Raw genomic sequence first — 25,226 nt, 5'->3', positions numbered from 1 at the left:
CAAATAGGACTGGTGACTATATGAAGTCACTTAAATCGCATAGGAATTTAACTTTCTCTTTAAAACAAGTATGTATGTTGAAGATAAGCAAGTGCTTTGGATTCATATCACTTTTTTTTTTTTCTTCCTATCCCAAATACAGTGCTGCAGGCATTTCTCACGGAGAGGCTGATGAAAACTTCTGGTGAACAACAGCTACTGATATTTTCTTACAGTAAAAGCTTGCCTTTTTTTTTTTTTTTAAAGCCACTTTTGGGCTGTAAATGAAGCTGTATGAAATGTTACAGCCTACACAAGGATTGAAGGCTGTACAATTATAAATGTATAAAGTTGATACTGAGCTGTCTCATCACATCAGTCATTGAATTCAAATAATGAGTCTAGATGCGTTATTAATTCATAAGGAGCCCTGTCCTTTGAGTGTGGCGAGAGGTGGGACAAAGCAGTGTAAAGCAACAGATCTGTATGTTCAGGTAGACTGAGTTGACGTTGAGTTTCTTTACTCTGATGGCTTTTGAAGTGTTATTTTCCCCCCTTCCCCATTATATGTTACAAATAGTAGATCAAAGTAACAGCATTAAGTGTAACAAAACATTCAAATATCGCTTGTTTTTAAAGGTACCTTTTGGAGAACCTTGGCTAGTGCAGTTTTAAGAGCAGAGTGTGACAGAACCAAATTAAATTGCCCCCTTTACTGCTATTGTAAGGGAAATAAATAAACACTTTAAAAGCAGCCTTATCTCAAGCATCACTTTTTTGGTATGAACCAGTTCAAAACGGAGAGATAAAAGTGCTATTTAACCCATCTTTATTTAAGCTTTGTATTTTGTAGGTAGATTATAGGCAAGATCATTAAACTTTATTTACAATATAAAATACAGTATTTCCAATCAATGAAGTAATTTCGGTTGGCAGCATATAGTACAACTCACACTGCATTTGAGGCTGCTCATCCTGACCTAAGTACAAGAATATGAAGCCAAGTTTGACAGAATTTAGGGGCAAAAACTGAAGCTCCATCTTGAATTCATTGGATATTGAAATGCTATGTACCAAAAATGTGACAGAAATAAACCTTGCTTTTTTTAAATTAAGATAGAGTGATTTGGTGGCTAGTCCAGTTTTACAAGCTGCTGAATTTAGTGTTGCAGCAAATTTGGATTTTACAAGATTTCTGAGAGGCTCATTCTGTTTGATGTCAAGAATAGGATGAATAGTGCTTGTTGTATTATGCTGGCCTGGAGCAACTATCAAAACAAAGCTAGAAAAACCTTTAGCTGGCTTACCCATACTGAAACATACACCTACAGGGCATCCTTTCCCAGTACATTATCAAACGGATAATACTAAACAAAATGTGTTTAACTTAAGACAGAGATGTAGAGCATAGAGATGCACCAGTATAGAGTAGCTGTAAGTCTGTTTTCAAATAAGCATACACAAGTGTTGTCTATTATCTACAAATATTTATTTTAACACTTGGATGTAACTACAGGAAGCCCTTGGCACTGATAGAAAATATTGATTCACTGTTAGGTTACAAAAATTTATACATAGCAAAATTTAATGCTCTTTACATAAAAATATTAGACTACTTAAACAAAACTTCAAAAACTCCCAGTAATAGCTACACTGAATTAGAAAAGAATTAGGCTTTAAGACACTGCCTCCGTTATTACCCTTATGCAAACACTGGGCTAGAACATCACCTGCATTGCTGTAGAAATGTCTCCTTCATGCAACAGGTAAGAACATAAACTAGGCTATTTTGTCATATTTGCTCTACGTTGATCAACTTTGCCCCTTTTTTTGAAACTGTCAAATTAGACTTCAATATTTACCAAAAAAATTATATTTGAAGTTAATAACCCCCCAAAATGCCTTTTCATTTAATACTGACTTGAAGAAACTTGTGCTTCCTTTTATTTATATTCAGCAAACAGTCAAAACTATCAAACCACACGTCAGCTTAACATGGGTATGACTTGAATATTTAATTTTCAAATGACTGATGTATTTTACTTTTCCCCCAACATTTATAGATATATCATATAGAACAAACACCAAGTATACCATCACTAATACTCAAGATATCACTGAATGCTTCTGAAAAAAAAACCCAGTAGTTAGAAGGCAGACTTCTATGGGGTATGACTTTAAAATGGCACCATTTTTTTTTTTTTCTGAACACCACGTTTTCTTAATGTGCTAGTTAATTTGTAAAAAGGAAAACACATAAGCACTGACTATAAATTTGCTAAGCACCAAGATAGAGAAAGGTGGACATCCTGTATTCTGCTTTATGGCTGTAACTTTTTTTTTTTTTTTTAAACTGTTTGTGTAAAACTCTGCAAAATTACCTCTCCGCTCATTTGGAGTAGTCCCATAGGTGTCATTTTAATAAGGTAACACTTTTCACTTAAAATGTAGGATAATGGTCTCCTGCTGCTATATAAATGCTAAGACATTTATAGAAAATAAATATTAAGGCAAAGCTGACATTTATTTTCAAAGAAGGAGATCATTATCCAGATCCAAGGATCTACATTCCATTAAATAGTTAATAAAAAGATTAAAAATTGGGACACCTGTTCAACACTCATGTAAGCACAGTACAGTGACTGCTTCTTCATAAAAAAAAGTGTGGCACAAAAGTAGATGGTTAATCCTGTGGCCCATTTAAAGAGTGTTCAAAGACTGCCCTGTTTTAACTTAACCTAAGGAAATGCTGCAACTGTGCTGTCAAATGAGCACAAGCAATTAAATCTTAGCTAGGCCACAGTTTCATTTGGTATATAAATTGAGATGCTAAATCACACATTGTACATGTGCCTTCGTCCAGGGTCTGTACAAAGATCTACTACTTGCTGGTTTGGAGCACCTGCCACTTTTGTGCAGGAATTCATGCTGTAGTACACGTCAAATATTAAATACCAAAAGTCTTAAAGAAGAATAATTTGGTCACTTGTGAAGTGTTGCCTTTTAAAATGCCTGGAATAAAACCTCCATTCTCTGTATTAAGGGATGGAAGATTACCCACGGGAAGATTTCCCTGTGACCATGTTTCCAGGAGCTTGACTTTGAAGCTTTTACACTTCCGATATTATTTTGTTTGGTAGACACACATCTGTACTGCAGAGCAGCTATTTGTTGATTTGTCAGAGCTACAGAATTCTTCTGTTGAATTACTGTGACAACATTTATGTGTAAGAATTGAGTTGCTCTTTTGACCGAGACTGGATATCCTGAAGCTCCTGCTCTTCTTTTGCTTTGATATCTTGGTAGGCCTGCATTTTGCTTGCATCCTTTAAGTAGGCCCAGTTAGAGGACAGTATCATGAGGAAGTGGATCTGGAAGAGAAGGGTGAGCATGATGGCTAGTGAGCATGTCAAGAGGCAAAGCAAGCTGCTAGTTAGATTAATAGACGCTCTTCAAAACAATAACCAAAAAGTTATTCTACGTTAATAAGCGTTCTGTTATTAAAACAAGCACAGAGGCTATTTTCAATGATCTCTAGAATTTTGCATGCTAATATTTAAGTTGGTTACTTAAAATTTAGAGAAAGTTAGTATAAGTAATTAAATGAGCTAAAGAGTTTTACTGATCAATTAAAATGCAGAACGGGGGGAAAGCAGGAAAAAAGTTTCATACGTGGCAATTTATATAATCTGTAAATGAAAAGGTGCTCAGAAGAACTTCTTTCTAAGGTTGTGGTGTTTATGTATATACAGGCACAGATTCTGGTAAATCTTTTTTTCCTCAACAAGCAGATGAGAATGCTGCCCCCTCTCCCCTCCTTGGAAAAAGACTAAAATTGTAAAGTTTTATTTACGTGAACAAAACTACATTAACATTGAAAAATTAAGCAACAAAATGTGAGTCCAAAACTAAGCAAAAGCATGCAATCTCTGGGTTAAGAAGTCTTAAAAATGTATTTTTTTTGACTACATTTTAACCTCCCATTGTCTAACTTTAAGTTTTATACCATGTATAGAAATTGATTTTTTTTTGTTGTTCTCTGGGTTTTTTTTCCCTAGTTTGTGAAGTGAATACATCTCTTTCTTTCCAACTTCTTTTCAGCGTACTTCATGCAAAAAAAAAAAAAATCTACATCTGAAAACACTGATTCGCCTCTCCTTTTTCAACAGTGTAAAAATGTCACTATGATCTATGCATGGTTTTGCTTCCCCTGTAATCATACTTAAATTTTTGAGATCTGGCTACTGAGAAATCAGTTACTAAAGTGCAAACCATACAAAAAACAGTAGTTATCTAAACACAGTTTCTTATTAGTTTGGGGTCCAAAAGAAAGATTGTGATTGTTTTACGCAGAGCTAGTACAAGGTTATATTTTCTTCCAGAGAGAGCATGATTTGGCAATCACTTGGAAATTAAATTTTAAAAAAAAATCAGTTTTATCATCCACACCCTGAAAATACAGGCCTAATTCACAATACCTGGGCTTTGGTTTCTGCCAAAAGATATTGGTACTACGTGATTACTCTTTTCATACCATATGCTCCCAGCTTTTTGTAGCTGGTGTTCAGGAGGATGAAGAACATAGTAGTAACTCTGACCCTGAACTGTTCCAGTATTTGTTTCAGAGGGGACTGTTAGAAAATAATGGGAGACTTTAAATGAAAATATCCCATCTTCAGAAGGATGATTTATAACACCCCTACAGTAACTGAATCCTCTCAACAGGAACAAATAGCCAGATCTCATCCACATCATAGTTCATATACAAGAAGTCATTGTATTAATCTCATAAGCTAAATGATGCTTACTGAAGCTATTTACAATTACTGTAACAAAATTCAAAAAGCTAGACTTTTAGCCTAGGGTGTCAGTGGTATTTGAAGCTACGCAATGCAGCTCTTTACTGGGCTTATACAATTTAGAATTTAGTGCAGCAATCTTCCCGACTCTTAAACTTCAAAACAGCATAGTTATATGTAGTAGCCATCATGTAGATCAGCTGGTGGAAGAGAACAAAATACAGGATAGTAAGATACAAAGAGGTGACGGCTCAAGCCCATTCAGGCAATTTTCGATAACTACAACAGACTTTTTATTCCGAGCTTCTTCTGGGACAAAGATGCAATACAGTATAAACTACAGGCAGGCCTAAGGCTATTTCATCAAAGAATAGTGAATATTACACCTGGATTTGGTTGACAAGAAGTTAGAAGCTGGTGGCTAGAGTAAATGTTAGACATGTGAAGCAAATCATCTTGTTACAGTCCCTTTTTCCAACTGCTGTCTTTCTCTGGCATTGCAGAGCCGGACTAGTTAAATTGCCTGGGTCCGGACAAAAAGAACAAGCAGTTACAAGCTACTGATCAATTATAAACTACAAAAATGAAAAGAAATAGTTTGGATATAAAAATTGTAGATGTAGGATTTTCAGAGGAGGTACAAAGTTGGGTTTTTTTTTTTCCCCCTAAGAATGGAGGAAGTAGGTTAAGATGACTTCTTAAAGCAAAAGTTTGAGACCTTCTGACTTGGAATGACCAAAACTGGGCATTGCTACAAAAAAGAGGAGTCAGACAAGTGGAAAGTTTGGAGGAACCTACCCAGTTTTAAAGGAATTTTTTTTTTTTTTTCAGTTAGACCATGTTGTAGGTCCTAAGGTAAGAAAACCACAGCCAATGCCAGAGCAGCTAGGAATGGTAACTACAGCGTGCCCTCCTTAATCTGTAGTATCACCATTTTTAAGATGATACACAAAATTTGATTTTAAAACATTTTAAACCTGAAAGGAATATGTTACACCAAAAAAACAACAAAATTGCTACCCACCAATGCTATGACAGTGGCACCAGCTCCAGCACAGGCCACAATGAACAGGTGATAAGACATGTAGAACTAGGGAAAAGACATGTTAAAAATGTTAAAGTATTTGGGGAGAGTATAAAATACATTTCAGACATTTTAGAGAATAAGGAAAGTAAAACTGGTTTCATAACAAGGGGTTCAAAGCTTTAAAAACCAAAAATGTTTAGAAATGATTTTCATTTTTTTGGATGAGGAGAGGGAGAATAATTTCAGTATTCTACTTAAATAAATTACTTTATACTATTAATAGGAAGAGATGCTAAGCTTTCTCTGAAAGCTTTTAAGTTATTTTTACTCTGTGCCTATGTAACTTGGAGGCTAAAGTTGCATACAGGTTATGTTTCTGTACCTCATTCGTGTTGCAGATGTTTTCTAAAATTGGACCACACGCCCTGCCCGGTACAGCGTTCCAAGGGATGATACCTGAAATATTAGAGTAAAAGAAACCACTGATTCTAAGAGCAACGCACAGTTTCTGTTCCTTTCTATTCTTTCCCACCCACTTGCCAGTTCTGTTCCCATTTTGTGCATCCACACATTGACCAGTACAGCTCTGAGTTGGCAGGAGGAATTAAAACAACTCACTCAAATTGTGCCTTCTCCTTATACCAAGGCTTGCTGCCAGGATATGTTCTCAGATGTGGTTTTCCCATATGGCAGCCAAATGGTTGGTTTTTTACGCTTCAGGTCCAGTCACATACTGACTACTCCCCCACTCATAATTGAAACGGATAATCCGCATCTCAGAGATACTTGGCACCTTTCAGGATAGCACATAATATGCAATTCTTTACTAGATTTAACTTCTGCTTGAACAAGCAGCTACTGTAGAGGACTGTGAATATGGAGCCAAAGGGAATAATTACAAAAGGATTTTTTTTCTGTTTTAGTTCCAATAGGTAAAAAAGCATTAAGGGAACACTGCTACGAGATCATTTGTTCTGCTATACCTCATGTACTCCTGATTGCTTTTCTTATCTGATTGAAAATTTCAAAACTAGACAGGATCTAGAAGGTTTAAAATAACCTAAACTTATAGGCCTATAACAGACGTAAAGCATAAGCAGAAGTCATGCCTTGAAACAGGAAAACAACACTGTCTCCCCAGTATAAGTTGCAGTGCAAGCTCAGCTGGTTGGCATTAGCAGCTCTGTAAGAAACAGGTCATTTCAGCTATGGCTTTCAAAAAGATTGTTTTAGGATTTACTTTAAAGTTAGCTCCTCTGCATGTTCAAAATAAAAATACTTGAAGGCATTGAGTTATCAGTGCCAGCACCTCAAGGGTAGTTTTGTGACACGACTAGCCTGTTAAGAAGCTGCTCTCTCCCTCCCATCACTCACTGAAAGCCAAATGATTTCATTAATCAGCTGTAAAGCACTGGTCCATAAAAAGTTGCACGAGTAGAGCTGAGAAACAAGAGAGGCAGAAAGAAGTAGGAATTTTTGTTCCCCCTACACTACTAGGCTTTGCTACTGAAGAATACACACACTTCCCAGCCTCTCCATGTCAGCTGCTAAATTGGGGTGCAGCTGTTTAACTGATTTGGGATGTTTTGTTTTCAAAATTAATGTATCTATCATCTTCCCCTTTTGTACTGGACATAAATCCTGGATAGGAAAGCAAAAAAAAAAAAACACAAACTTTCTTCCTTTTTCAACTCTGAATCAGTTTCTCAGTTTTTGAATGAATTAGTCCAAAGAATGAAATATTCTTAGAAAATGCTAGCTAAAATTAAGGCACAAGCTTTTCTGCACAAGGGAAGCTGAAAGGATTAACTTCAGGAAAAATTCACCTTCAGGACTGAACCCTTCGAAAAGCTTGACCATATTTTATGTTATTTTCCCACTCCTCTGCTACTTCCTCTCCCTTCAGAGTTCAACATGTAATTAGAAAGCAGTATTAATTCATGAATATTTGAGGCAGAGACTCTTGACTGCAGGTGTTTGGGTTTTTAACTGAAAATGATTGCTTACAGCAAAGCCATGTTAACTTCAAATTTAAATTTAAAACAGCTTTTTGAAAAGAAAGAATATGTAAAAGCGGGTTCAAAGAACAGAATCTGGTTATCTGTTTCTCAGCTCTGTTTCTAGGCCGTTTATTTTGAGGCTGATCTATTTTTAAACCTAATATTATAGTACTAGAAACTGCTACAAAAATCATTTTAGATAAATGACTTGCCAGTTCAAATTGATTGCATCTGGAAGGAGATCAATGTAATCTGAATTAATTAGAAAAGTAATAGCACATCCAGAGATACTTGATGCTTTTGCATTTGGTTCATCTGATAAGGCTGAAACAAACCTACTGAAGTTAGACTAAGGAGAGAGGATAAGGCATTATCAGGATTAAAATAAGTACCGTATTGCCTGATATCCACGCAGATCTGGTCCCCTGGAACTGTCATATTCGTCTGAAGCGATTTGATGACTTCGCAAGTTGACCATATGTTATAGAACATAAAGACAGGCACAGCAGAGAAGCCAAAGACCCCGAGCCAGGCCACTCCCAGCACATAGGTGAGGAAAACAAACTGCACAGAGAAAACACACGCACTTCCCATTTATTCCCTGGAAGGAATACTTGAATCTGCCTTAAAAACGCATCAAAATGATCTCTAAAGGCATGTTCGGAAATTAAGTAATACGACCGTTAATATCCATGCACAAATAAAATCAGTGTCCTCACTGCTCACAAGTACTTATTTTTGGTACTCTAAGTAAGTGCCACTGGAAAAAAAATAATTCAGGCATTCCTCTTTAATCAGTCTGCTAAAGTAAACAACTCGGCCTCCTGAAAGAGAAAGTTATTAATTTCTCAAGATTCTCAGCTAACTAGGAAGTCCGGTTGTAGGCGAAAACACCAACAAAAATCAATTGAAGGAGATTTCATTAACTGTAACATACTAGCATTTCTATACCAGTCTGCAAATCAAAACAGGAGAGGAATGGATGTCCACAAAGCTCTCCTGTACTCCCTGATTTATGCAAATAAATTTTGAAGGTAACATTTGAGAACTCCTATTTTTGAAGACATACCATGTTCATTATAGCAAGTCAGAAAGCTTGAACTGATCCAATATGTATACATTGACTAGGAGAAAATTAGTTACTTCACCTTAGAGAATCATTGATTTTTCCACAGAAATTTGCTGGTTTTGGTTATCTTTTTAAAAGCAGTTATTATATGCATTTTCTTTGGTTAAGATTATAACGTCTGACACTCACTGCTTTGCAAATCTCCAACTTCCCCCTCCCGCTGCACATCCTCTCTTTTCCCTCTTCTTCCTTGTTAAGTTTTACGGTAAAACATTAGCTCATGAGATCTGGCATTAATTCCTAGCTTCCTTCTCCTTGTGAGACCCAGCAAATCGCAGAGACCAGGATTTGGATCCAAATCGCAGAGTGAGGGAATGTTTGTTATATGTTGTATGTTCCCTTTTCAGTGTTACTTATTTAACTGTAGGTTCTATTAGGACTTCTGCTTTGGAGAAGTGCTGGAATAGGCATTGATAATATACAATCATCTTGTTTAAAACTTGCGTGCCAAAAAAGGAATAGGACAGGGACAGTTCTGAAGGGCAGGATTCGCTCAGCCTGGCAGCAGAACTGAAGGACTGAACAAATTTTGCGGTGGTGGAAGTTTCTATTTTCCTAGGATTTCATCCAGACTAAATGACACTGGCAACATCGCATGAAAATTTGAGCAATTAGTGAGTTAGATTTTATAGTTAAATAAGATGGGGTGTATGTGTGTTTGGGGGGGGTGGATTAGAGGTGCTTGCAAAAATAACGCACCCAGACAAAAATCCAGCCAGTCTTGCATTTATACACAAATGAACTGAAATACCTACTTTTTATTAGATAGTGCCATACCCCAGAAGTTCTCTCACTGGAGTTCAGTAAGGACCAAGTGGATCAGTTTAAAGGATTCCTACAGATCTACTCTATGTAAAATGAGGTTTTGTATATGCCTATGTGAAAGTGTGCGTGGGAAGAAGAACATGAAACCTTTGATTCCTAAGATAGCTAGGAAAAAAACACCACCTCTCTCACATTTACTACAGATAACTGTTGGAAATGGCTATTCTGCATTATCACAGCCAACGGCCATGCTTTAGGAAAGTCAGAAGTCTGTATCTTTTGAAATAACTCATGCAATATGGAAGGGGCTTTTAACACCTAGATCTGTAATGTAATTGAGGAAAAGGTAGACAAGGTCTTGATAAATAAGCAGAAACTCACTGTGTCCAAAAGCTCGTCGTCTTCCCCAACTGCAGCCACTAGTGTGTTACGATACTACTTCTCCTCACAAACCTTGTTCCAACCCTGGTAGTTTCAGAAGTTCTACCACTAGTCAACAGCACACAGGCATTTTGAGGCCATGACGGTTGCCACTAACCACTGACGTGCCTTACTAGAGCTCCAAGCCATTACTCAACTTCTAAACTCTCTCCTTCATTGTGCAGACAAATATGCAAAAACATGAAAGCACGTTTTGTGGCATATTTCCATGTGTCACACTGGTATTTCTATAAGCAGGCTGACAATCATGTGTCTGCAACCACTCAGCTGCACAAGCAATTACCGGCACTAATGAGATGCACGTATGTGTATGTTTCTACTGTATTTCTGATCTTTGGAAAAGATGTCTTTAGATATAATTTTGTTCCTCAGTGAAGATCATACTTTCCAGAAAAAAGAGTGGTAGAATAGCTGCTTAAATTGAAAATGATCATTTGTCTTATTTTTATTAGCTCTTGAAAAATTCAGTAAGTATCCAACAGCACGGTGGAAAATTGTTATCCCTCTTGGAAACAAACATGCATTGCCTTTTTATTTAGCCAGCTGAAAATACATATTTTTTAAGTACAGGATATAAGTTGTATATTAAAATGCAACAATCACATCAAAAGCCTGTTCTCTTCTCACCCACGCTTTCCCGTGGGCGATCTGTCATACTGCTTAGCTTCCTCCATAACTACAAGCTTTGAATTCAGATTTCAGAAATAGCTTTGAAATCCTGTCTCAGAGACACAGCTATGTTTCTGTTCTTGCTGAGTACGCCCTAGGGGGCAATGTGGGTGAGAATCTAAAGTTTTATTTTTAGTTAAACTTTGTTTAAAATTTTGTTCTAATACAAAAGTATACTGGAGGGAAGATGGCTTGTAACTTTAAGGCTTTAAGTGTTTCCGCTTAGTGAAAAAGATTCATTATTTTATTTGTATGCCTTGATGTCCCATCTGCAAAAGCAGGACAGCAATACTTGATTCAAGTGCAAAGATGTTGTGAAGCTTCATTCATTAATATTTGAAGGATCTAGACATCCTCAAGTAGAACTGACTATGGAAGTCAGAGACATTACAGCTTGTTATTTAAATAAGTCTGCACACCACAGGTATATTACAGTCTACCTTTAAGCATCGTTAGTGGTCTCCATGTTTAAATGCACAAATTTAATTTTGTCTCACACTGACTATTTTAAAATCGGCAGTCTCCCTCAGCTTGGTTTAGAACAGTGGGTTCAGCTATGACAAGGGAGGCCACGGTAGCAGCCTGACGGTCAGTGTGCACAGTTAGATTTGTCCAGTCATCCTCGAAGTTGAAAGAATGACCAGCAACAGGGATTGACTCTGACCACCCTTAAAGAATTAAGGAGGGTAGACAGTGATACACTGTGGTTCAAAAACAGGGAGGTCAAAGAGCGCAGCAGGTTTTAGCAAGGCAAGACCACTCTTCCCATTTCTAAAGCTACTCACCATCCCACTGATGCAGCGGCCGCAGGCTGTCGTTTTGAACTCTCCATGCAGCTCCTTCACAGCACTTGTTGTGTAAAAACCTTCTGCCAAAAGGATTATTCCATATAAGAAGAAAAATGATGCAATGCCATAAATTACATACTGCATTAGCTGTATTCTAAAATGGAAAAGGAAAAAAAAGACGTAATTAGAGCTCAGCCCCATTAAAACAAAGTCAGTCTTCTCTAGTCACAATAGGTATGAGATAACTCATTTTCTAGTAAGGCAGTTCAAAGCACTCTAATCCATTTTAAGCAAGTGGGCTGCAGGAGAGTCTGCTGGTACAACTATCCCACTTTTACAGCTGAGCGATGCTGATGTGCATTAGTCTTGCGTCTGCTCGAGCATCTCTGGTTTGTGTTGCGGTTCTTACACTGACTGGTATTAGTCACAAGCTTTAAGCCTCAATTTCAGGCCCCCACTGTGGAGATATTTCTTTCCCTGTTACTGATCCCGACACCTCACTCGGACAGTGTCTGGCAGGTACAACATAGGGAGAACATGGCAAAGGCTGGAGCAGAACTACTGCCTGAATTGCCCTAGAGAGAGCAAAGTAGTCTCCAATATTCACCGTTTCCAATTAATGTATGTTTGCAAAAACTGGTAAATTCAGTGACATTTAATGGATACAAAACCCAGCAGATGTTGCTGGGACTACTTTTCTTGAAGAATATTTTGCTCTACTGTCTCGAGTATTTCCAAGCAAACAGATATTTTCGGTGCCTTAAGTCATAGCAGTGTTGAACTCCCCAAAGTGTAATTAAATTTTTTTACATTGAAAGAAATATTTAGGATATCATCTTTCCATTTGAGGTACTCTGGGACTTAAGGGTTAGAGGGAAATAAGATCACTGGCATAATTACTTCTCTTGGATATTATTTGAGAAGGTTCTTGATTCCCTAGAAATCTATCTTCTGCAGTGACTCTTACAGTAGTTTTATTCTGGCTAGAACAGATAAATGGAAAGAATCATTACTAAATATTATTAATCCAATTACCGATTCAGTATCTGAACTTGATTGTGCTAATAACAAAGTATGGTTTTTGGAGACCAGAAGAAATGTGGTATGGAAGATTTGGGATTCTGGTCTTCTAAAACAAAGTTCTCAAAAACTTACTCTTTTTAAAAAAGTAATTAGTTTGCTAGGTTTGTGGGGTTTTTTTTTATTTTGTTTTGGACGAAGCTACTCACAGAACAGAGAAAGATATTAATTTTAGTCATCTATACTGCCAGGTTTTTAATGATACATTTTTTCCCCTCAAATGTTTGTTCATTTCTTACCACACTCCCCTAATTAGCTGCCTGGCTGGATATACATCTCCAAGGACCATCTGCATGTTTTAGCTTAATTAAAAAAAAAAAAAAAAAAAGATGACTACCATTTATATAGTTAAATGTTATCCAGACATATAAGCAGACCCCTTCTATCAAAATAGGATATTGCTCATTTAAAATTATATTTAGGAAGTAACAGTTATGTTTATTTTCCAAAGTAATTAAAAAAAGCAGGCTAAATCTGTTGCACCTGTGCTGCAAAGCATGAAAAAATTAAGTCATCATTTGAGAAAGAATAAAAGAATTCATTCTGCTGTCATTAACAGTCTAGGAGGGACTCTGTGCATGTTTCCAGAAACGAGTAATATGAAATGTGGTTAAACAAATGATGGTCTGCTCACATATTTTTCATTTATTTTATTTTCATTTTACTTTTGCCTTAAATTATTTGGCCCTTTCTATATCACCTCTTCTCCCTTGCCTTTCTTGCTGGGCTACCGTAGAGTAGGAAGTACATCCTTTTCCCAGCTGCTGATGCTGACTGGACAAGAAACAGTTGTTAACAACTCTCCGAAATTCAAAACATGTTTTCTATTATGGCAGCTTCTGCAATTTCTTCTCTTTTTGCTCAAGTGAATAAATGAACCCTGATACAAGCACAAGGTATTTTGATAGTCAGCTGCTGAAGAACAGCTACTGCAGTTGCTTGCTAAATTTTGAAGCTAACTAACTGCAGTGTCCCTGTGGCTCGTGCAACAGAGCAAGGGATGTGGTGTCCAGCTGCAGCCAGGGCATCGGGGGCACCACTAGGAGGCCCCCAATGGGCAGCAATACCAGAGCCACTCAGCAGGTCAAAAGCTAGCTCTGGGCAGTGCTGGGTACGTGGGGCTGAGGAAGGGGAGGATGCCCCAAAACCATACTGTGGGTCCTGATGGCAGTGCTGCAGAAGGGTGGGAAGGAGGCAGTTGTGAAAGTCTCAGGCTCACCTCACTGCGTGCAAGCTGACAGGTCGATGTCAGTGCAAGCACCAAGAGGGAGGCATTGGCAAAAGGGAAGCAATAAAAGAAAGACTGTGTTGAGTTAGATCCCGATGCCGAAATCCTCAAATCATGGCCTAACAACTGGGGACTTAGGGGCAGATAAGCAAATTTACTTGCATCTTGCCCATTGCCAACAGGTGAGTGTGTGCAGTGCACAAAAATGTGCGACATGGTGACCCCTGCTCCTTGCAGAAGCATGCAACCTGAACAGGGAGCCCTTCCTAGAGTCGCTGGGGCTGTCGGCGCGGTCCTGCTCCCTTCTGCATGTCCTGCTCCTGCTGCAGGAGTGAGAACATCTCTGCGGGGACAGCTGCGCGTGGGACCTGCAACCCCTTCTGTTTCGGGGTGAGCAGAGGACAAGAGGCTGAGCCCAGAAACAGCGAGTATCCCAGTCCTGGTCTCTTGTCATCATGAAACTCCACTCAGGTAAAACTCCTTTCTGCCAGTGACCAAAAGTCTTTTCCACACCTAGCAAGTTCAGCTCAAGGGGATGTGAAACACTCCAGACTAGAGGGAAAGACTGGCACACGTGTGAAGGACTGATTTGGACACTTGTCTCTACAGGGTGCTCAGCATTAAAGGGAAATAGAGGTTCGTTCCGTGGGAGCTGGACGCCGACAGCGAGCTCTGTTCAGAGTAATCCTATTGCTCAGAGTACCCTAGCACCTCCATTCCTCCTGCATTCACAGGCCTTTCTCTGGTTTCACTGAGAAACCTTGGGAAGATGAAAGCCACTAGTATTTCATTGGTATTTATTCCTGAAGACAGTAGTAAAGACAAGCTTTTAATCTCTTTCCAAGCTTTTCTCTCTTCTTTTTCTGTGGATTGTGCAACAGCAGTCCATCTTCCCCCGAGAGGGGATGCAAGAACAACTCTTCCCCGTTACTCCTATCATCCCTCCAAACTTTGTGTCCCCAGTGAATACTATTTATTCTAGTTTTATTTATTCCAAATAGAGCCAGGATTGCTCCCCTACAGTAATGTTCACCACGTGAATAAGAACTATGATACCTCAAGTTTCCATCTAACTTATTTGAGAACCTAACTTAAACGTGGAATCTTATTCTGCCCTGTATAAAGCAGTTTCCCATTCTGGGTGTATCTTTGCCTTCTGATTCCTGAAGAAAGATGGGTATAACTCAGGAACAGTAGGTACAATGCACATGTTTTAGGGGACTCCTGAAGCCCCTAGAATTGATGTAATTAATATTATCCTGTCAAGCAGAATATACACTGGTTCTCCATGCGTGCACACTGAAAAATACCTAGTACCGGTTCATAGACAAAGAAAGAATCTAATACCCAGAGCCGGAGCCTGAGCTTTGGATCCATCTCTACTCATTTAGTACGAGGGCGTTTTGATGACTGTCTTTTACGAATAATGGAAATGGGGGCTTACTTACACTTCACTCAGCAAAGCATGGTCACTGGCATTTGTGGAGAAGTGCTGTTCGAGGATGGACACAGTTCCCGTGAGCGCCACGTGGCCACAGCCGCAGAACAACGCTACCCCCGAGAAGCAGAGGATGGTGGCCACCAGCGAGGCATACGGAACCCCTCCCAGGCACTTAATGCAACATTCAAAGCAACCTGGGCAGAAGGGAGACAGCAAAAGAAACCGTGTAAGTAAAAAGCAAATTATGAGGAAAAGAATATTCATTCTTCACGTGGTAAAAGCAGCGGGGCCCAAAAGGCCTAGAGATCGACACGCTAAGTGGAAATCTATAGATGGTGCAAGAAAGCATCACTCTAAAGCAGTGACCTACAGGTCTGTTGGTGTGAACTCGACACCCAGAAAGTGGACTGAGTGCTCCTGTCTTTACAGGCTCAAGAGGAGATCGATGAGACAGCCTGTGAAATGGAAAAAGAGAAAATCACTTGTCTAAAGTGATCCATTGCGATTCAGCTGCTCATGTTCAGCTCACCGCATTGCAGAATTACTCATATTAACCATACGAGCACCAAGTATACCGGGGCCATTCAGTAAGCCAGAGAAGGAAATACTCAAGACAACTAAGCCTTTTGGAAAAATACAAGATACTTTGCACTTTCGTTGAAAGAGAAATACTTTTAGATGTGCAAAACTCAACTACCCTGGGCTTTTCCATGGCTGCTAAGTATCTTTCTGTATAAATTGGTGTAAGATCGTAAGTATATATAAAGATATTTTAACAACAGAAAAACTGAACAGGGGCCAAAGAGTAGCGAAGAGAACATTTTTAATGAGAGTAGTGAGAAGCTGTATTACACACACAATGTATTTCCAGCTTTATAGGATATAATGGATTTACAGTGATCTCTGAACACAGTCTGTGGTAGCATAATCATAGTTTTAATGAAATGTATTGTTTAAGCAGTCTGAGTTAACAAAACAAAACCCGAGAACTGCTGCTTGACAAACACTGTAATAAGGTAGTTGCAACTGAATTATCAGATTCCTACTGGCTGCACTGCCTGAAAATCCATCTGCTTGCAGAACTGGGAAACGTAAATCGGAAACAAACATAGCTTTTAACGGTGTTATAATGGTAGTGGCAATCCATACCAATTCATTACTTCAGGGTGATGGCATAAAGCTGCCTCCATTAATGTACATTTCATACAACCGGGCAAAACATAAGCCATTAGGATACTGCTTAATGGAACTACCAGCGTAGAATACAGCAGAAACAGTCTGTTTCTTCTAATAGAAGGTGTTAAATGAATAAACCATTTGAACGTATGGAGACAGCTGGCGAGTGCATACATCATAACTTCCTGTCTCAGAAATTGCAAGCAAAGACCAGCAAGTCTCCATCCATCAAATGAGGCAAGTTTATTTTTATCATCCTCACTTTCCCACTAATGAATGAGTTACAGAGCAGGCACTTCCATCAAGCACTGGGGGATAATATGCATACAATAATTGAAAGCATTCCCATTTCAGAAACGTAAAACTCTCATTTTAGAAAGTCACTAGCAAGTGTCCCAGTCAGGCTTAAACAGCTATCACCACTGAAATGACTTATGAAACACCACTTCACTAACTACACACAAGATTTAATTGTATGGAAACAAGCCTGGGAAGCTTTTATAGTCAAGCCCACAGCTGGAATCCACTCGGTAAGAACTATCTTCTTGACAAAAATACTGCAGAATGAATAAATACTGCAGCTTGGTACATGAGGGACACAGCACGGCAAAAAAATACAAATGAGTGCTCTTGGAGGAAGTCATCTCTGGCACACATCTTATCACAGAGGTCCAGAGTTACGCTAAGGTGGCACACCTGGCAGAGCAATCCTCAGTTGTGGCAGTTTGGGGAATTCGCCCGAGTGCAGCCCACAAGTCACGTCAGAGGCCAGGCTAGGCTGCGCACCTCTGCCTCTGCTGCTGGATCAGGCTAAAATCTCTAAGAGTTAACCCAAGAAAGTCTTGCACCTGGCACAGGGTTAACACTGAAGGATTATCAACGCGTGACAATGATCTAATCAAACAGAACACGCTTGACATACATACAGTCACAGCCCAGCACACAATGGCCTTTCAAGTCTTATTCGAATCTAAAGGAGAAAGTAACTAAATGTCAGGTCAGTTGGTGTGCAGGCTGATCACCTAATCTCACTGATCCAAAGTTTTCTTCACAAAAGCATCCCATTAGAGATGGGAAGTAAGAACAGCTGGAAGTAAAACCTAGCGACTAACCTGGTCTGGAAGAAAAGCTTCAAGTTTCTGTCTGCTTGACGAAACTCTGAAAATCTATTTAAACCCCAGATTACAGATTAACATCCCCCCAACTAGGTACCCATTTCCAGGTATCCCACAACGCAGAGCCTACTTTCCAGGCCACTCCAGCCCACTCTAGGCTGGGAGAATCTGCAAGGTCACTTATCCGAAGAGATCTCAATATCTGTTATTAATCCACAGACCCTTGTACACAAATTGCCAGTTGCAACCCCTTTCCCACTTCCAAGTTGTTGACAGCAGCAACCATGTTCATGGCTGTACTGTCTGTGTCCTCCCTAAGCACTCTACCAGTGTACCAGTGAAAAAAGCACAAAAATCTTTCAGTGCTTTTCACTGTATCAGGGCAGACCATGGCCAAGGCACCCTCAAAGAGCTCTTTAACATCTCACTATTGTGAATGAGACAGAAAAATGCTCAAATGTGGAACCGCAGCAACTACTTGCCCTTGCGTCAAGAGTAACCAGGACAGAGGCACTCCAAACAGCAAATAGGGAACTAGCACGCTGCTGGCTTGCAAGTACGTGAAGCATCCCAAACCAGCATGTCTCCACGAGACATGACCCATATACACATAGTCATTCCGCACATAAATCGACACTAGAGCTTCTGCACAGCGATTCCTGCCAAGGATAACTGCATTGTGAGACACAGCCTCACTCACCCCCAAATCTCGATGTTAAAATAGATCATACTATGAACGTTCTTTACAAAGACCATAGGGTCCGTGCCTAGCCTGAACAATATAGTTGATTTTATCTTTTCCAAAGTAAGCCTAACACTGTACAGCCAGGAACAGCTTTCAAAAACAGATAAAATTAGAAGTTCATCAGGCACTAAGGTGTTCTTATCAAGCTTCCCAAACTAGCACTGAAACAAAACAGAGAATTTCTTCCAAATATTTAAGCTTTCTAGGAAGCCTACTTTATCATCTCTCCATAACCTCAAGTCAGCAAGCATCTTCATAGAGTACAATTGAAAACCCATGGCAATATCTGCTTATTATATACTCATTTTTACAAAATAACTTGATAATACACTGATGACAACTGCAGGCTGACAGCCTGTAAACTAAATATTTATAAAGCTAACAAAAGTAAGTAGTATTAAAAAAAGTTTAGTTCCAATTTTCTGCTGGTTTTCACTTTTCATAAGGCCAATACACTGAAGCCTTCAGCTGTATATCCACTTCCAACACAATAGTGTAAAATGATTTAAATATGAAACTGTACAGCACAAACACACATCACTGCATCTCCCCTTTCAATGGCCATTTTGTGCAAGGCATCACTAGAACCTTTTGTCCAACTCAGCAGAATAAAAACATTTTTTGTCCTCAGGCTGGTGAGCAGCAGTTGCCATGGAGGCCGGTTAATAACAGCCCAATGATTTGCCCAGAGCTGCCTGTGATCTTGGCTACAGATTTAACACACTCGCAGAAGGAGGCCAGCTAAAACAAGGGCTGAGATTATTCTCTAGGGAATGAATGCTATTAAACACACACACATACACACAAATATTCTTGCTAAAGGACAAAAATAAAGAGAAGAGAAAAAACAGGAACCAACTATTCTTTTAATCTCCTGGAAACTATCAGCCACAGGAAACTGGTAAAGGATGAACCTACATATGTACACAAATCAGCAATTGGTTGCTTAATGTAAAAAGAATAATTATACTGAGTTCCCAGCAGTGTACAGGCTATTACATATATACAGGGGCTTAGCCATTCAATTTCCCATGTCAAATTGCAATTGTGTGGCTAAACCTTCTTTGGTACTTTAAGTACGGCTTTAAGATTTAAACACAGAAAAGCAAGGTAATGCAGAATTAATGGGAAGTGGTCTTAAAAAAGCAATCCTCAGACTCTAACTTATCCTACTAAGGTCAAGACGGACTGGAATGACAAAATCCGTGCTTAGGACAGGACAACATATCGCATGCGGGTGCAATGGGATAAGGTTGCCATCTTGTGTATTCCCAGGACTTTCTCTGGGAAGTTAACATACTGGCTCCTGAATCCCAGACTTGAAAAGCAGAAACAGGCACTTTCCACAAAGCTGTCACTCAAAACGGAGCATGGAAAACATGATATAAGGAAAGAGTATCCGCAGCCTCTCATGGAGAAAAAAACAGCCTGTCCTCTTATGCCCCAAACTCCTTCTAGGTTGAACTACTGCCTTAGTGTATCTCGGGTACAAACAGCCGACATCACAGACCGGTCAAGGCTGCTGTAGAACAGAAAAACAAGGAACACAGAAAACCTGAAACAAGGTCGGAAGAGCTCTCAGTTGGAGGGAGCTATACCTCAAGGCTCCCGTGGCCATTTTACTCTCTTCCTTAGGAGCTTCGTTTCCTCCCCTCACATAAATCTCTCTTGCTTTTCTGCAAGATGAAGCAATAGGCACCATTTTTTCCTCATCATTCACCTCCTGCAATTGTGTAGTGCATTTCTATAAATCTTGGCATGTGGTACTTCTATCCACTTTCTACATGAAAAAAATTACGTGGCATGTTCGGTGGAACACAACCATAGTCTCTGCTATGTTCAGCACTGTAGTTAAAGGGAGTAAGGGCTGAGGAATTGCTTTTACAAGAAGAAGGTTGCAAGAGACCCAAGGAAAGAAAAATCACTAGATAACATCTTAAATACAGTCCTTGCATGTAGATCAGGTTCATTATTACACATCCACGTGAGCCTGGTGTTGGGAGCATTACTCCCAATTCACATATAAACGTAAGAGGAGAACTCAGTACTTCACATTCACCTCCCATTTCACCACTGCTGAAGATTACCTAATACCAAGCATATATAATACCATGGGAGTCTTAAATCACCAGGAATCTTTGTTAGAAAATGAACTTTATGTCAATGAAAGCAAATGCCAATTTCACTTTCTACCACCTACGGTATTTTTGAAAATCTCTGTTCTGAATGGCTTTATGCATGCTAGGAAGTACATTTTCATATCTTATTGAATGACTGACAGCTACGGGGGAAGCAGTAAAGGACGTGGGAATATGCTAATGCCTCAGAAGCAAAAATGGAGTTTGTATCCTTCTTCCCTGTGTTAGAATAAGATAGTACCTAATGGTAACTGCTGCTTCTCACATCTATCACTTACACCAGCAGCCAAGGGTCAGTGCAACAGTACAATGAGATAAAACATTTGGTCTTTAGTAAGCTTAAAGCGTGTGACAGATTTCTCTCCACACTTTAATAGGGGCACTAAAATAACAAAGGCTGCATGTTCAATCACTTGAAAGTCTTTGTTAAAACTCTGTTCTTACCTCTTCCCATTCATCTTAAATTCTGCTGATTCATAAAATATGATACATTAAGATAAAACCTTTGTTATTAATTTACAATAAATGCTCACTCACCACAGTTAGGGATTAAGTAAATTAAACAGACTAAGCAAGCGATAGGCTTAAGCAGAGCAAGTTTTCTTTGCATGTACCTCTTAAAGCTGTTCCACTGACCACTTCTTTCAAGTTCAACCTTTCCTAATTTTGCCTTTTTTTCCTCCTCCAATTAGAAGAGTTGTGAAACCAACTTATTACTGAGAAAGAACTCTTCATGAAAACTTCATTCAAGGGTCTTCTAGCCAGACTGATAATCTCTCCCTGCATCCCTCGCCCCATAGAGGTGTAAATCAATAAATATGCCTTCCTCGCCCTGTAATGCCTGCATAGCACCTCTAAGCAGGAAGACATGGTTCCTTGGTGACCACAGCTGTCAGGGCTGCCATAAAGGATAAGATCTGAAATCCACCAAGGCCATCACTGCCTTCCTTCCCAGTGGCTAGCAAGAGATGCTTCCAATGAAAATGCAGTGAGACCTGGGATAATCTGATCCATACAGCAGATCTTGTCCCAGTTTCTACTATTTAAGAGCTCTTTTTTTTCTGAAAATTCTTTCCGAAGCTTACCAGCATTATCTGCCACTCCGCCAAGATACTCTTGATAACATATTTGAGACATTTGGTTTCAGCTGGTTCCACACAGCCTCTGAAAAGGTATTCCCTGTTATCAGTTACAAGCCTGCAATCTTTAAAATGCGTTAGCTGCTTGCATATTTTTGTGTAGCAGAAAACCATAAATCCTTGCTCCTCCTTCCTGTGCTGGAACTGATGCAGAGGAACCAGAGGAACTGGTACACAGTAAAAACAAGCATTTCAGAGACCAAAACCTGCATTAATATATCTCTTTTTTAAGTCTATAAAGCACTAGGTATCTCTGTGGTACTACATGAATAACAATAATAAACTGCTCCTGACAGCTCCAGCAAAGGTAAATATAGCACTAAGATCAAGTGCATTTTTTTAAAAAATCATTACTAAAAAAAAATCCTAGCAGAGGTTATCAATTTCATCAACAGAAAAGGCTAAAGTTTTTCCTTTCATTAAGAAGAAAAGAAAACAAGAAGCTCTAAATGGAAAAAAAGCTATCTTACAAAGCAAGACTTCGCTCTCCTGGATGCTGTTAAACGACACAGAGAAGATTCTAAGAACATATCCCCCTTTTACCATCAAATCTCAGTCCAAAACTGTCATTTCTTCTCGAAAAAAATAAGCATCTCGACTGCAGGAATCAGTAAGTTAAATTCTAAGACCCGTTTAGCGCCAGAGCAGAATGGTCTTTTACAGGCCTTATCTAATTTATCTTTTTCAATTCTTTGAAATAAGCACTCTCCCATTTATATAATTCCTAGCCTTCTACAGGGCTCATTAAGTTTACAGGTACTCTGAAGGCATCTTTTTTCAGACAGTCCAATTTATAGAATATGAACCACTACATTCACGCTTATTGGAAGCACCTATCCCGGGCTGTTTGCTGTTAAAGAGCAAGAATCAGCCCTTGCACATTAAGAGCATTGCTAACCCATGAGATAGCAGAACAAGAGCAATTCTCTTGTCCGGCTTTATCAATCTTGGACAAGGGTCAGGCAAAACATTGTTGATTTTAATTCTTGTCTTCGTTGTTCTACTTTCAGCCCATGAAATAGTGCAAACCATGCCAGAAGAAAGCTATTTAAGTTATGGTTTGCAAAAAGGCTTTCCTTTGAACAGGTATATATGGGTATGGATATTTTCTAGCTGTTAATTTACTTCTGGAGGAAAAAACTAAGTATTAAGATGGTTTAAAAAGAGACTTTCTGCAAAAGGAAAAGCTCAAGCAGTACCGATACAAGCTTTGGCATCATTCCTCCTGGAGACTTGTTCTAGCGTTTTACTATCCAAATTAGCCTCTGGGATTCTTGCACACCCTGAGCATGTGGAAGGGCTCATCTATATGCAGAGCTCAAAGCGCAAACACATTCCACAAGCAAGGGCAGTATCTGGTCCAAACTACGGCTGTAACTCTCAGCTGACACATACACAGCTCACTGCTTCAAATGCCTGCAGCTGTTCCTCCTTTTCACCCTCTGAGACCTCTCTTCCCTTGGTTCACCTTCTTCTGTTTTCTTGGAGAAGCAGTCAAGAGATCAACATGCAAGAATTTCTGCCCACTACTTCAGTAGATGCCAGCCCAGGTGATCATTTTGGACATGCTCAAGCCAAACAGGTACAACAAATGCATTGATGGGCAGACTGCAAATGACTCAATATTTAGGCAAATTCACTGGGCGGTGTACAAAAGCCCCTGAGCATTTGAACCCCATGAACTACTTCAGCAGTTCTGTAGATGCTTCGGTAGGAATATTTGAGCTCCCTTGATTAAATCATCATCCAGACCCACTTCTACCTGAAGAAAAAAAAAAAAGCTATAGCTGATTTTATTTTAATCAAAGGTTAGTCTCTTACCTGGAAAACTGGAGCTGTTAATCTGATATCCACCTTCCTGGCAGTTGTAACTCACCTCACAATCCATTAGCCTTCAGTATTCAATGGCAGAATAAGACTTTTGTCACACTGGATCTTGGCCACAGCTACTGACTGCTTCCCCAGTTGATTCCTCCCTAGCTACAAAGAAGCAAACAAAAACACAACCTCTCTCTCCCTAGAGCTAAGGGCCAAAGAAAAGTGTGTGTGTGTGGTGGTGGGGGGGGGAGGTTTGAGGGATTTCTGCCTAGCAGATATAAGATTCAAAAGGTAAATTCTCCATTTCAGAGTTCATTAAAACTATGGAGATCTTCAGAGATAGTTTACCCAATTACAGAACAAGAGAATTGGAAGGAAACCCAAGCCACAACAACTGAAGTCCTTTGCACAGTAATAGCTTTCATGTAGCTATTTTGCCAGTTGATTCTCCACCACGCTATTTTCAAAATTTAAGCCTGTTTTAATAAAGGAGCAGGCTGTTTCAATAGAATAGTCTGTGTTCTCATGTCTTCCTAAAACAGAGCTGAAACGTCTCCCAGAGTCTGGGGAAGCAATTTAACATTCCCGTAAAGCAAACAGTACCCAATTCACCCGGAAGAATGTCAACAGTTAAGCGTAAGTTAAACAACCATTTCTAAACTACTCTTTCTAAAGCAAGAAATGCTACTTTACTTCATGGGAAAAACAGCTTCCAGCACTTTGAAAGGGTCATTAAGCTTGCAGGTGTTCTGAGGATGCCTCGTCTCAAGCACGGCAGTGATACAGTATCATACACTGACTTCAAGTTAATTTACCCTTACTGCTTAAATGCTAGCTTAAAGCTTAAAATGGGCAAGAGAGATCATGTCTTATGCTGAGATCTATGAGAATAGGTTGGATTGGCCAAGAGGAATACTTTAAAGTTGCTTTCCTAATAATGCCATTCTGACACTGACAGAGGAGGTAAATATCCACACTGCAAAGGCACCCCAGAAATAGCGTGCTGCGTCAAAGGAGCCAAGAGTTTGTCTCAATACACTAGCCAATGCCATCCAGCACTGGGGGGAAGCGTGTCAGTGCTGAAGTGAGGGTATTATAGTTATGACTTACGTTGTCATTAAAGTAACATTTTCCCTCCATTCTAAGGGAAAGCAGCAAAGATCAGTATTTTCACTGTGGCTAATCCATCTCTCGCAGATTGTTCCTACTCAAGACCTATTCAGAGCAGTTTTGTTGCTGCCTAGAAACCTTTTAATTTCTTTAAATGCAGCCATTTAAAGCACCTTGCTTTGAATTGGCATCTCCGCTTTCCATCTTTTTCATAAGCAGGAAGAACCCTATCATCTTCAAGTCCTCCGTGATGAGGCATCACATTTACCTGCATGTCATTTCAGACAGCTTCCTCCCAAGGCAGCCTGCCTTGGAGTCAGTTGCCTAAAACAGAGGCTTCTAGCATCATTTTCGGTGCCAGACTCCCAGGCGCTGCAACAGAAGGCTGCAAAAATTGACACCCTGGCTCATCCGTGCCAGCACATACGGACAGACATGTCTCGTCACTGAGGCAGCTGATGTGGCACAAGACCCTGATAACCAGGCACCTGGCCCACTCCCTCCATGTCCTTCACAGGCCAGGAAGTCAACATTCATAATCTATCACTCCTTTCCCTTTCTGGAGCATTTTTCCCTTGTAGAAAATATCCCACATCCACCGATCTAACACAGATTTTTTCCTCTCACAGGGCCTGAATG

The 25,226-nt window shown here is 39.5% G+C and overlaps 2 protein-coding genes across 16 annotated transcripts in view; one reads left to right on the top strand and one right to left on the bottom strand.

Moving 5' to 3' along the window:
* Window positions 1-3,876, top strand: part of OFD1 (OFD1 centriole and centriolar satellite protein) — a 38,376-nt gene extending 34,500 nt beyond the window's left edge. For all 3 annotated transcript variants that reach the window (XM_068919819.1, XM_068919810.1, XM_068919829.1), the window contains exon 23: window positions 143-3,876. In XM_068919819.1, coding sequence (XP_068775920.1) covers window positions 143-188 — 46 coding nt within the window. In that variant the 3' untranslated portion in view covers window positions 189-3,876. The remainder of the gene's footprint in view (window positions 1-142) is intronic.
* The window catches only part of GPM6B (glycoprotein M6B), a 115,242-nt gene continuing 90,807 nt past the window's right edge, over window positions 792-25,226 (bottom strand). For 7 of the 13 annotated variants that reach the window (XM_068920266.1, XM_068920212.1, XM_009683650.2 and 4 more), the window contains 6 exons: window positions 15,354-15,540; window positions 11,595-11,751; window positions 8,198-8,369; window positions 6,188-6,261; window positions 5,803-5,868; window positions 792-3,350 (listed from right to left, as the gene is read on the bottom strand). In XM_068920266.1, the coding sequence (XP_068776367.1) occupies window positions 3,201-3,350; window positions 5,803-5,868; window positions 6,188-6,261; window positions 8,198-8,369; window positions 11,595-11,751; window positions 15,354-15,540 (806 nt within the window). In that variant the 3' untranslated portion in view covers window positions 792-3,200. Of the gene's footprint in view, window positions 4,979-5,802; window positions 5,869-6,187; window positions 6,262-8,197; window positions 8,370-11,594; window positions 11,752-15,353; window positions 15,541-23,480; window positions 24,024-25,226 lie in introns of those variants that run through there. The other 6 variants (XM_068920304.1, XM_068920255.1, XM_009683646.2 and 3 more) reach the window with 3 other exon arrangements.

This window comes from Struthio camelus, chromosome 1 (genome assembly GCF_040807025.1).
Source record: "Struthio camelus isolate bStrCam1 chromosome 1, bStrCam1.hap1, whole genome shotgun sequence".
Lineage (NCBI taxonomy): Eukaryota > Metazoa > Chordata > Aves > Struthioniformes > Struthionidae > Struthio > Struthio camelus.
Note: the sequence above shows the minus strand (reverse complement) of the source record. Positions and strands in the feature narration are given on the sequence as shown.